Here is a 13668-nt window from a genome sequence, read left to right on the forward strand (position 1 = left end):
TCTTTCCTAAATAGGGGCAGGGGAGCTGGTCAAAGTTGATAGCAGCTGGATGGGGCTAAACACTGGGCAGTCCTGGAACAAAAATCTGTTTCAGAAGACCTGAGACTGGGGCGGAGGCTCACTTGCTGCAGGATAAACTTACAACCATAGTCACAAAAGAAAAGTTTAGATCAAAGTTGTGTATGCTTAATCTGTTTCCCTATTGACTCCTTCAGAACCTGATAGTATGCTGAGAAAAACATTCAGCCATATGAATCAGCTGTGTTGGAGTAGGAACACATATAACATATGTAGGACCCCAACCCTCGAGAACTAGAGTTGACCCAGGTTAAGATAAAACCACAGACATGTGCTAAAATAGCCCAGTCAAAGTCCAGACCTAAATTGTATTGAGAATATGTAGCTTGAAAATGGATGTTCAATAACCCTCTCCATAAATGTGCCCTGGCCTAAGCTAATGTACAAAGACAAATGTGCAGTAATTTAAATTTTTTAAAGACTTGCCGCAGTGAAATGCACATAAAGGTGGTTCTGCAAAGTAACTGTCTCACATTTTCTAGAATTCCCCAGTAAAATATATTAAACTATGTGTTTTTGTGGTGTGACTACTTCTGCAAGACACTGCAACTCTCAATGTTTAACTCTTCTCCGGGTATCACCAAATAAAACCCTCTTAAAAGAAAGTCTAAAAGTGCGTCTCTTTTTTTTCCCGACATTTCACTGCTGAAATGGGAGCTCGTATCTAGATAAAAAGGAATCCTCTTTGTGACAGAAGCACTAAGTGCAACTGCAAATGTAACTTTTCCCTGAGCAAGCAGCATCTATCGTCCCAACGGACTTGCCCCCATGCTTCCTTTTTTCCAGGCCAACCGGAGAGAAAGAACGAGATGGATGCCAGTGTCACAGAACTAGGCAGAGTGACAGATGGGCTGATTATACAAACACATCCCTCTGGTCAAAGAACGAAAAATAAATACCACTGTAAGGTAACATCCTTCATCTGCCTTAAAAATAGCTGAAGCTTCTTGTTAGTATGGGGAAACAAAAAATATCACAACGGTATGGAAAAATCCCATTACAGCCCTGGCCTCACTTGTTTTGTTGATACCTTGCACCTAGAGAGACACCTGCCACAATGTTTAGTCCTAGGGTTTTTTTTAATGCAACCCAAAGGAGCAAGAAGGTAAATCATCTCACTTTGACCTTCTGTCTGGCTGGCTGACTTCAAGGGCATGTTTTCCTTCCTCTGGATGGACACGTTGCAAATGCATAAACGGATTCCTGTCATGAGCCTGATGTCCGGGTGTCAAGCTTCGCTGAGCACATGGCAGTTTCCCAGCAGGTAAGAAATCCTGAGCCAGCAGGTAAGAAATCCCCCCAAATATTGTTTTTAGCCAGAGAGGTGTCAAAATAATTAAGCATAGATCTTTCGAAAATAAATGCTGGCTCTAAAGGTGATTTTTCAGGATTAACCAGTCTCCTTTTGCCCAGGCCTGCATGTGATTTAAAGTCTGGGCTGATTAGTCAGACTGGTATTGACTCTCTGTTTAGGCTAGATGTTAAAATCAATCAAACCACAGCCGAAATGGAATTGTACCTATGGTTCTAACAAATGAGAAGGAGAGAAGTAGAGAGCAAATGGGGCAAAAGAACAAAAAAGGAGATTAAATGTCTTACTCCATGCTTCCAGCCATCAGCAGGAATAGATTGTAGATGTGTGAGAAGATGAAGAGGAAGAGGATGGTGCTGAAGAACATGGTCATCCAGGAGCCATGGTCCTCGCGGAACATTTTCAGGCGCAGGTATCGACCTAAAGAGAATCACGACAAGGACGCTGCTGTCATTGGGCAGTTCAAAGAGCGTGGCAACATGTAAGAAAGGAGGTGAAAGCAAATAAATGTGTGGAGGAAATCAATAATGTCCCACTTATGCAGAGATGTGCCCTTTGGGTAATGAAATTAAGATTAAAACCCTGTTTTGTAATGGTGTTACTTTGAAAATGCTGAAGAAAATGTCTCCTAGGGCTAATTTTAGTATTTCTTTGTACAGATGAGTTAATCTGTTGATAGTTTTTGATTTAAGACATTGTTTGAGATTCATGGCATTTTTCCAGAGTTCTACCCTTGAATCAGAATTGTGGGGAAATATCTTTCTGGCAGAGCATGAGATATTCAGATCTGTAACCTTCTGCTATGAATATACAATCAAACATGCAGAGCTCAAGCTGACAACTGGGTTTGTGGTACCGCTGTTAGCTAGTTGCTGTGGTCTCATCTTTCTGACAAAAAGACAAAAAAATATGTCTTTAAATCACGGCCTCACATTTTGTTCTGTTCTAAATAGAAAGTATAAATCACTCAAAGATCTGGTAAATGCCAAGTGTGATGCAATTAGACATGCATAATGTAATCGCACAACAGCTGTCGTGTCCTTGATTCTCCGCCCACACTGCTCATAGAAGACAGGCAGAACAGTCTACATTTACCACCAAAACCGGTCAGACCTGTGTCAAACTGAGTTTAGAAAAACAATTAATGAGAAACTACAGAGATTCACATACAGGAAACTCAACAACCCAATGCAAAAGACATTCACAATAGGACAAGCATAGTAATTTCATGAGGCAAAAGCCTACATGTTTTAAGTAATGGAAAGAAATGTTTTTTGACCAACATTTCATTGAATGTACACCCTGTTTTTATTTAGAAGATCTAAAGGCTGTAAAAATTGTTATTTCCAAGGTTTTAAACAATAACCCCTTTTAGAACATCCTTTCATTCCTCAATCTACACGTGTTCTTCACGCCTTGCAATTAACTGTCAGTCCACCAATATTAAATCCGTGATCCACTTCAGCAGGTAGTCGCAAACCTGTCCCAACTATGAATTATACAGGATTGGGAAATGAGTGGTGGTGATATATTACAAACAGTATACAGCTGCAGCAGAAATCTGAATGCTGCCAGTTGTAAGCCAAGCCCTTTTGATTCCGTAATCCCATGTAGATGATCTGAATGCTCACTTGGCCCATGATCTCTTTTTAATAGTGTGATTTACGGTTTGGGATTTAGAAACCAAAACACTCTGATCTCATGAACGGTGCCCCATACTGGTGGATGGGAATGAAGCTAAGATCCTTTTTTTAATTGCAGTATCAGTTTTAGAAAAGGCAAAATGTCAAAAACAGAGCAAGTACAACAGGATTCTATGCTCCACTGGAAGCTTGAAAACGCTGCTACTGGTCGTGCTTGCTGCCATCTCCATGCTTAGACCCCTAGTTAACTGTCATGCAGAAGTTGTTAAACAAAAATTAACACAACAAAACACAAAATGGCAGTAGACAATATTTAACCCTTTAACTACCCCACTAAGAAAAACTCTGTGAAAAAATAATTTTTTTGCATTTCTTATGTACTTGGGTGACTTATAACAAAAATCAATGATTTTTTCTATTACATACCCTTTACATTTAAAAATATTTACCTCTACCAAATGGTCGAGATGTTACTTCATGGTTAAAGTGCAAAATTCCAAATTAATTGCACAAACAGTAGAAAAAGTAACATAAACATGGTAATTTATAAATACAAAAAGCAAAAAAGAATATCCAGGGCATTGGATATACTTTATTTCTGGTAGTTTGCTACAAAACATTGCTTCATTTCATTTCAACGAATAAAAATACAGTTTCAAACAATGAAATTATGCATTTACACGTATTCAGGCTGACTGCATCTGTAACAAAGTGCAACAGCACAACACTCTCACCTTTAGTCAACTTCTTATTAAGTGCCCTTGTGCAAAACATTAATTTTTCTACAAAAAAAATTATGGTAGTGCAAAACAAGAGAAAAAAAATCCTACTTCTAAATCTCAATAAACCTCATTTGTGGTGAGACAACAGCACTCACATTTTTGAGGTACAAGATCCAAATTCTCGTGAATTAAATGAACCATTATTGATTTAATCTAAACTTTGAAAAACTGCACAATAAAACAGTGCCAAACATATTAAAATACTACATTTCTACACTCTGCAAGTCAACACACCTCAGCGGTGTTATTGTTCAATAGCACTGTTGTTTTTTTGAATATTAGATATTCACTTTTGGTGAAAATACTGTTTCGAACAATGAAATTATGCATTTGCAAATTTTCAGGCTGACTGCATCTGTAACAAAGTGCAACAGCACAAAACTCTCGCATTTAGTCAACTTCTGATTAAGTGCCCTTGTGCAAAACATTCATTTTTCTACAAAAAAAAAAATAATGCTAGTGCCAAACACAAGACAAAAACAATGTCCTGCTTCTAAATCTCAATAAACCTCATTTCTGAGACAACAGCACTCACATTTTTGAGGTACAGGATCCAAATTCTTGTGGATTAAATTAACTATTAGTGATTTTGAAAACTTTGAAAAACTGCACAATAAAACAGTGTCAAACTTATGAAAATACTAAATTTCTAAACTCTGCAAGTCAACACACCTCAGTGGTGTGATTGTGCAATAGCACTGTTGTTTTCAGATATTCACTTTTGGTGATATGCTACAAAGCACTCCTGGTTTGTGTTCAAACACAAGAAAACATTGCACTTTTGACATTTCCACCTTGATACACCCTTTGCATAGGTTGCATCATCCCCGCTTGTCAGAATGAAGAGGCCAGTGTCCCACATTATCATAGCGCACATCTGGTTGTGGTTTTGGTTGTGAGGGTCTTGGGGTATATCGTTTCTTCTGTGAGAGGGAAGAAGTGAATGATGGTCGGCCAACTCTGGATACTGGCTTGTTGGCTTGGTTCAAGATGTGGGCGACTGCCAGGCGGAACCTTTTGAGAGACATCAACTTCTGGTTGAGAAGGCCACAGTCCCTCTTGTAGACCAGCCAGGAATTTGCAACGCACAGGTCAGGGATATATCCAAATAGGGGAATATACCATTGCCTGGACTTAGCTGGGGTCTTGTACAGGTGAACCAGCATGTCAGAAAGATCAATTCCCCCCATATGCTCATTATAAGCAGGGATGAGTGACGGACATGGGATAGCGATCTTTGCGCTAGACTCCTTGCTCCACCGGTTGACAGTTGAAAGAGGCATGATCCCACAGGCATTGCTCAGAAGGTTGACACATTTGTTGTCAAACCATTTGACTGCAATTACCCCTTCAGTCGACCTGTAATCATAGGCTCCACGGCCCTTTTTCATTAGTTCTTTGTCTGCCATCAAAGGAGCTCCACCAGTGCGGTTTGGTCTTACTGTACCAATGCACTTGACACTCAAAGACGTTTGCAAGCTCTGGACCAAGCTGAAACTTGTAAAGAAGTTGTCACAGAAGACAACAGACAGCTGAGGCTGTTTTATGGTTTTGCATAGTGTGGTCACCAGTTTGGCTCCTAGAGGTAGCCTTTGTTCCTGTTCACTGTGGGCAACATTGAAGAATGTGGAGACCCCTTGGTACAGGAGCAAGTCATGGATTATGCCAGATGAACTTGCTCGACAAAACAATTTGAAGCCCCACTTATCTGGCTTGTTGGCAATATATTGTCGGAGATTGCCAGCCCTTGTGCCTTTATATGCTACCATGACCTCATCTATACTGTGCTTGTAAGTAGATGGTATCAGTAGACATTGTTCTCGAGGCATCTCAAAGAGGGGTCGGATTTTGTAAAATCGATCTGGACTCTCATTGCTCTGCTAATTATCATTGAAATGAAGGAACCGCCGTAACAACTGGAATCTCTTCCTTGGCATAATATCAGCTACCACATTGAAACGTGACTCATGGTGCCAGTAATCCTCCAGAGAAGGGAAGTTGAAAACACCCATATAGAGAAGGATCGCTACGAAATCCTCAATTTCTTGAAAAAAAAAAAAAAAAAAGTGGGTCTGGCAGACATAAGAACAAGGAAACCATAGACATAATATAAATGCGAGTGAAATACTTTACAATATATCGAATTGATAAATTCGATATATTGTTGGAGTTGCACAGAGACGGCAGGGAAGGAGGGGTACCGGGCAAAATCACAGGCTGATAGTAGTCCCCTGGCTGGTGTCTTTTCTTAACACATCCATTAACAGACGCCTCCTGGACAGGCGTGGTAAGGTGTATTTGTCACTTTCTCTTTTCGCTGTTGCACTTGGTGGATTGTTTGGTGTGTGAAGGCTCTCTCGTTTGATCTGATTTCTCTCTACTGTGATATCTTTTACTTGTTCTAATACATAAGCACGTTAAAACACATACTTTCTGTTGCTGCATTTCATGTTTGGGGACTCTCCGTGTTTTACACGGTATTTTCTAGTAGTGGTAAGGGGTCGCTAGCTTAGCGTTAGCTTTAGCTCCACCATGGCTACCCATTCTGCTGTTTCTCTCTCTGAGTCTCCTCCTCTCTCCTGCTCTCTGTGTCAGATGTTCAGTTACTCCTCTGCCTTCTTTAGTGATAATGGTACGTGTAATAAATGTAGCATTTTTGTAGCTTTGGATGCGAGGGTGTCGGAATTGGAGGCCCGGCTCCGCGCCCGTAGCAGTCCTTCAGCAGAGCCCGCGCAGCCGGGGCCTGGGTGACGGAACGTAGAAAGCATAGTCCTAGATCCCAGCCCACAGGTCACCACCAACCCGACTGCGTTTCTAACAGATTTTCCCCGCTCAGTGACACACCCGCTGAGAAGCCAACTCTGGTAATTGGAAGCTCCATAGTTAGGCTAAGGATAAGTGTAAATACAGTAAGATTGTTATTCACGCTGGCGGTAATGACACCCAGTTACGTCACTCGGAAGTCACTAAAGTTAGTGTTGTTTCGGTGTGTCAGTTTTCCAAAACAATGTCAGACTCTGTAATTTTCTCTGGTCCCCTCCCCAATCTGACCAGTGACGACATGTTTAGCCGCATGCTGTCATTCAACCGCTGGTTGTCTAGGTGGTGTCCAGAAAACGATGTGGGTTATATTGATAATTGGCGAACATTTTGGGGAAAACCTGGTCTGATCCGGAGAGACGGCATCCATCCCACTTTGGATGGAGCAGCTCTTCTTTCTAGGAATCTGGCCGAACTTATTAGTTCTCCAAACCTCTGACAACCCCGGGTTCAGACCAGGAAGCAGGGTCGTAGTTTAACACTCCTCTCTGCAGCTTCTGTACTGCTACCCACCCATTACCCTAATAAGACAGTGTCTCGCCCACGGCCAAAATTGAATAGATTAAAAAATTATCTAAAACGAGGAAATCAGGAAAATCCAATAAAAATAAAAACAACTCAGACTAAAAAGAAAAATAAAACAATTAAATGTGGCTTACTGAACATAAGATCTCTCTCTTCAAAGGCTTTGCTAGTGACCTGATTTGTGACAATCAGATTGATTTATTTTGCCTCACAGAAACCTGGCTGCAGCAAGAGGATTATGTTGCTATAAATGAGTCAACCCCTACTAATTATTTAAATTTTCACATTCCTCGAAATACTGGGCGAGGAGGAGCTGCAACCATCTTTCAGTCTGATTTATTGATTAGTCCCAGACCAATCAATAGCTACAACTCTTTTGAATATTTAATCCTTAGTTTTCCTCATCCAAATTGCAAAGCACTAAAACCACTTCTGTTTTTTGTTTTGTACTGTCCACCAGGCCCTTACTCTCAGTTTTTAGATCAGTTTTCAGAACTTTTATCTGATTTAGTGTTAAATACAGATAAGGTTATTATAGTGGGGGATTTTAACATTCATGTTGACACTGAAAGTGATAGCTTAAATATAGCCTTTAATGCTATCTTAGACTCAATTGGCTTTGCTCAAAACATTAACAAACCTACCCACCTTTGTCTTCATTCTCTGGATCTTGTGCTGACATATGGCATTGAGTGTAAAGACATAACAATATTTTCTCATAACCCTGTCCTGTCTGACCATTTTTTAATAACCTTTGAGTTTAATTTAACCGAGTACTCCACACCTGAAAGAAAATTTCATTATAGTAGATCATTATCAGACAATGCTGTAACAACCTTTAAAGAATTTGTTCCACTTTTGATTTCCTCATTATCACAGAAAAACACAGTGGAGGGCAATAATTTTGTTTCTTCCCCTTCACAAATTGATTCTCTTGTTCATAGTGTTACTTCATCATTGCGTGATGCATTAGACAATGCAGCCCCCTTGAAAAAGAAGGTAACTATTCATAGGAGGCTGGCTCCCTGGTTTAATTCAGAGCTGCGTACTTTAAAGCACAATGTTAGAAAATTGAAGAGAAAATGGCGCTCTACTCACCTAGAGGATTCCTACTTAATCTGGAAAAATAGCCTACTGTTGTATAAAAAGACACTTCACCAAGCTAGAACAGCTTATTTCTCATCATTAATAGAAGAGAACAATAATAATCCTAGGTTTATCTTTAGTACAGTTGCTAAACTTACACAGAGTCATAGCTCTGTTGAGCCATCCATTCCCTTAGCTCTCAGCAGTCATGACTTTATGGGATTCTTCCAAAATAAAATTGATTCTATTAAAAAGAAAATCTTTGGCATACTCCCGAAGATGATTACTTCATCTTCAGCAAGTGAGACAACATTGGAAGTAACTGTAGAACCTGATTTGTGTTTGGACTGCTTTGATCCTGTGGAGCTTCCTGAGTTATCAGAAATATTAGCTTCATCTAAACTTTCAACTTGTATGTTAGACCCAATCCCAACCAAATTATTTAAGGAAGTGTTCCCTCTGATTACCAGCCCCATTTTAGATATGATTAATCTATCCTTAATAAATGGATATGTGCCACAGGCTTTTAAGGTAGCTGCAATTAAACCTTTGCTTAAGAAACCTTCGCTTGATCGAGATGACCTAATACATTATAGACCTATATCCAATCTTCCATTCTTATCTAAAATTCTTGAGAAAATAGTTGCAAATCAAATGTGTGAGCATTTACACAGTAATGACCTGTTTGAAGAGTTTCAGTCAGGCTTCAGAGCTCATCATAGCACTGAAACAGCTCTGCTGAAAGTCACTAATGATATTCTCCGGGCCTCAGATAATGGACTTGTGTCTGTACTTGTCCTGTTAGATTTCAGTGCTGCATTTGATACAGTCGATCATAATATTCTCTTAGAAAGGCTGGAATATGCTGTAGGGATCAGGGGAACAGCGCTAGGCTGGTTTAAATCCTATTTGTCGGACAGATTCCAGTTTGTTCATGTAAATGATAAATCATCTTTAAACTCCAGGGTTAATTGTGGAGTACCACAGGGTTCAGTACTTGGGCCAATTCTCTTTACCATATTTATATGCTTCCAATAGGTAAAATTATCAGGCAGCATAGAATAGATTTTCACTGTTACGCTGATGACACTCAGAGCAAGGTTCAATGGGAAAGGCTATTCTCCATTGCTAGCACTGAGCTGAGAGGACAGATGGAGGTCCAAGAGTAGCTTTAACGGAAAGGAAAACAATGAGAGTTCACTAATTAACGTTAGCAATAATTACAAATGTTGCACAAACAGAGTATGGCAGCAGAAAAGAGAAACATGGGGAAATGTGGTCCAGCAGCCATGGCTGTATAATTGTGGTAATAGCTCAGATAACCTAAGCTACTCCAACCATTTGCTGTATCATAAAGGAAGGTTTTACACTTGTTTGGGTTATTTGTTTGTTCATACTGTCAAATTTTCTGATAGGCAAACCTTGGTGATGTTATACTACAATCAAGTAGTATTCAGTGGATCCATTCTCTTTGCAACTGCTTCAACAATCTGAAAGTAGCCCAGCTCTTTTCTACTTCATTTTCCCAACAATCTACAAAGTAAGAAGGGTTTTAGCCACAGGCTTTTAAGGTAGCTGTAATTAAACCTTTACTTAAGAAACCTTCGCTTGATCGAGATGACTTGAAAAATTACAGACCTATATCCAATCTTCCATTCTTATCTAAAATTCTTGAGAAAATAGGTGCTAATCAAATGTGTGGGCATTTACACACCTCACACATGACCTGTTTAAAGAGTTTCAGTCAGGCTTCCGAGCTCATCATAGCACTGAAACAGCTCTGCTGAAAGTCACTAATGATATTCTTATGGCCTCAGATAATGGACTTGTGTCTGTGCTGGTCCTGTTAGATCTCAGTGCCGCATTTGATACAGTCGATCACAATATTCTCTTAGAAAGGCTGGAATATGCTGTAGGGATCAGGGGAACAGCGCTAGGCTGGTTTAAATCTTATTTGTCTGACAGATTCCAGTTTGTTCATCTAAATGATAAATCATCTTTAAACTCCAGGGTTAATTGTGGAGTACCACAGGGTTCAGTACTTGGGCCAATTCTCTTTACTATATATATGCTTCCAATAGGTAAAATTATCAGGCAGCATAGAATACATTTTCACTGTTACGCTGATGACACTCAGCTTTACTTATCCATGAATCCTGATGAGTCCAACCAGTTAGATAGACTACAAGCATGTCTTGAAGACATAGAAACTTGGATGACTTTAAATTTTCTGCTTCTAAATTCAGACAGAAGTTGTCGTCTTTGGACCGGAGACTTTAAAAAAGAAACTGCTTAGTCAATCACTTAACCTGGATGGCATTAAATTGACCTCCGATAATAAAGTAAAAAACCTTGGTGTTATTTTTGACCAGGACATGTCATTTAAATCCCATATTAAACAGGTTTCTAGGATTTCCTTCTTTCATCTCTGTAACATTGTCAAAATTAGAAATATTCTGTCCGGGAGTGACGCTGAAAAACTAGTCCATGCAATTTTAACTTCATGGCTGGACTATTGTAATTCTTTACTATCAGGATGTCCACAAAATGCAGTTAAAAGCCTTCAGCTGATTCAAAATGCTGCAGCAAGAGTTCTGATGAAAATTAAAAGGAGAGATCATATTATATTATATTAAAACTTTCCTTTTTGATAAAGCTTATAGTTAAGAGTGGCTTAGGTTATCAGGGAGGGAGCCTTCCTCCCTCCCTGTTGGATGGAGTAAGGGGGAGTCAGGTTTAGCCAAAACCGGCTCAGTTATGGTTGAGGTGCAAACACACCCTCCATTTCTGCTACCTGTATGACCCCCTCTCTTTTCCAATGGTTATGGTCAATTTGACAGTGAGAGGTAACCAAATCGTTGTGGTTTTTAGTATAACAATGGCCACCAATGGGCTCTAGATCGACAAACTGTCTACTTTTAAGGCTAGGCTTAAAACTTTCCTTTTTGATAAAACGTATAGTTAGAGTGGCTTAGGTTATCCTGAGCTATCTCTGTAGTTATGCTGCTATAGGCTTGGGCTGCTGGAGGACATAATGACCACTTTCACCCTTTTCACTACATTCTCACACTACTCTCCAATTTTGCATTATTTGCTGTTATTTCAGTTTTTAACTTTATGTTCTCTCTCGTTTCTCTTCCTAGAAGCTACACCTGGTCTGACTCTGTGTCTACCTGTGACGCCTTTCTGGAGAGGGGCATCGTCCAAGCTTCTGCTGGCAACAACTTAATGCTCACCCTCTACCGATGATCCACATGGCCCTGTCTTTCAGTGTTTAACCCTTTCTCTCTCCTAGACATGGCAATTGACTGAGCTTTTACTGTAACTAATTATATGTGCTCTCTTTCAGACTCTAACCTTGAAAACTGGCTCAGAGTTTATCTGTTCTTTCTTTCTAGGTGAAACGACTAAAGGAGCTACATCCATTAACATTTACTTTTCCTTCCCATAGAAGGTACTCCTGGATCAGTGCTTCTTTGTGTCTCTGCTCTGTTCTCTCAAACCCCCAGTCGGTCGTGGCAGATGGCCGCTCACACGGAGCCTGGTTCTGCTGGAGGTTTCTTCCTGTTAAAAGGGAGTTTTTCCTTTTAACTGTCGCTACATGCATGCTCAGTATGAGGGATTGCTGCAAAGTCAACGCCAGTGACTGTCCATTGTCTCTACTTGCTCATCCAGGAGGAGTGAATGCTGCAAGTCACTGACTGGATGCGATTTGCTGGGTTTCCTTAGACAGAAAAACTTTTTATCCAATTTGAATAAATAACTGAATCTGACTGCACTGTTCAATGATTAGGATTAATTGGAATGTATGTACCTGACTGTTGTGAAGTGCCTTGAGACGACATGTGTTGTGAATTGGTGGTATATAAATAAACTGAATTGAATTGAATAAATGCGTGCAATATAGCAATGGCAAAGGACTACTTTGATATAATATTTGGTAAGCAATTATATCTTAAATGCAATGTTGGTCAAACTCCCATCAACTATGTGGTACCTTGTTGCCACGAGTTGTGGCAAATGGCAGGAAAATTGAACATATGTTAGAGTAAAAGAAAAAACCATTCGGGTTTTGGTAGCCAAATCTGCTAGTAGGGCAGCAGGTAGCCTTCCTCAAAGACTTTTCCAGCAGCTTTCTTTGAAACATCAAAGCAGTGATGGTACATAGGGGTGCACTTTAAAAATGTGAAAACATTTACATCTTTAACTTCCATACCCAAATTTAAATAAAACTTATGAAACTAATTACACTTTATCAGGTCTTTTTCTGTCATGTTTGTTTCTGTGTTGCCCGATAGCAATGAATGAATGGATGGATGGATGGATGGATGGATGGATGGATGGATGGTCTTTTTCTCAGCTTCTTTCAGAGCAATTAAGCAGGTCTATTATAGGTTAACCTTCTGAGGAAAAAAAAACATACAATTGAGCTTCAAACTTCAAAGAGTTTGACAAGCACTTTCAAAAGTTACGCTTTCATGCAGTCAGCCCTGGTGTTAATTAAAAAACCCACCATGAGTTAGCTAAGCTGGTACACAATTCTATTTCTGCTGCTTATTAACGTATTGCTCACACAGAAACATGCAGCACTGCATCTCTGCCAGCTGTGATCCAGTGCCAGGAGGGTCCATTTTCCTAGGAAGAACCCTTTGTTTTTCTCTCCTCCAGCTCTGTCAGCATCCCTTTCAGTAAAGAGCTCCTTGGAGGAGTGATTGTGCTTGTGTGTTTGTGCACACTAACACTGCAAAGCAAAAGAGACAGCAATAGCAGAATGCCCATTTATTGTCCCATTACAGCCTGACTGCTTTCCTCTCTAATAGTGTTACATGCTGTTAAGCCTCTACTGGCTCAACATTAATTGTTTATGCCCCCTTCTTTGTGCAGAGACCTCAGAACAGCTTAAGTGCAGTAATATTAAATTAATGTTTACAATAAATTAATTTAAAAAAATTAAACAACTGAAAAATGGCAAAATTAAAAGTTGTAGGCGTTTACTTGTACAGAAAATAACTAAAACTGCAATATTTCTTTGATCAACAAAATTTTACCTAAACATCTTGGTAGTCAGAAAGCAAAAAGGCAGAGTTTTAGGCCACTCATACATCTTGCTCTGTGATTTTCCAGGGCTCATCACAGTTGCATAATTGAGTTGACTTGCATGGGCGAACTTAATTGCCTCGATAGCCAATGAGCCATGGCTTAGAAGTTGGTGCACACACCGTGTATCGGCAGATCTGACTTTTAAAGCAGCTACATCACACAATCGAATTGGGCCACACACCCACCACCAGACACACACACACACACGCACACACACATATATGTGTAAGATGTAAACAGAGGTGATTCAAGACTACTCAGCCAAAGCTTGGTTTGAGTCACTGCACCTCCCTACAGTAAGGCACCCTGATAAGGAATGATT

General features: G+C 39.9%; 1 protein-coding gene across 4 annotated transcripts in view; it reads right to left on the reverse strand.

The window, feature by feature from the left end:
* The window catches only part of tmem117 (transmembrane protein 117), an 81871-nt gene that overhangs the window by 36523 nt on the left and 31680 nt on the right, over nucleotides 1-13668 (reverse strand). For all 4 annotated transcript variants that reach the window (XM_047353369.1, XM_047353378.1, XM_047353359.1 and 1 more), the window contains exon 3: nucleotides 1678-1810. In XM_047353369.1, the coding sequence (XP_047209325.1) occupies nucleotides 1678-1810 (133 nt within the window). The remainder of the gene's footprint in view (nucleotides 1-1677; nucleotides 1811-13668) is intronic.

The sequence above is a fragment of the Girardinichthys multiradiatus genome, chromosome 2 (genome assembly GCF_021462225.1).
Source record: "Girardinichthys multiradiatus isolate DD_20200921_A chromosome 2, DD_fGirMul_XY1, whole genome shotgun sequence".
Lineage (NCBI taxonomy): Eukaryota > Metazoa > Chordata > Actinopteri > Cyprinodontiformes > Goodeidae > Girardinichthys > Girardinichthys multiradiatus.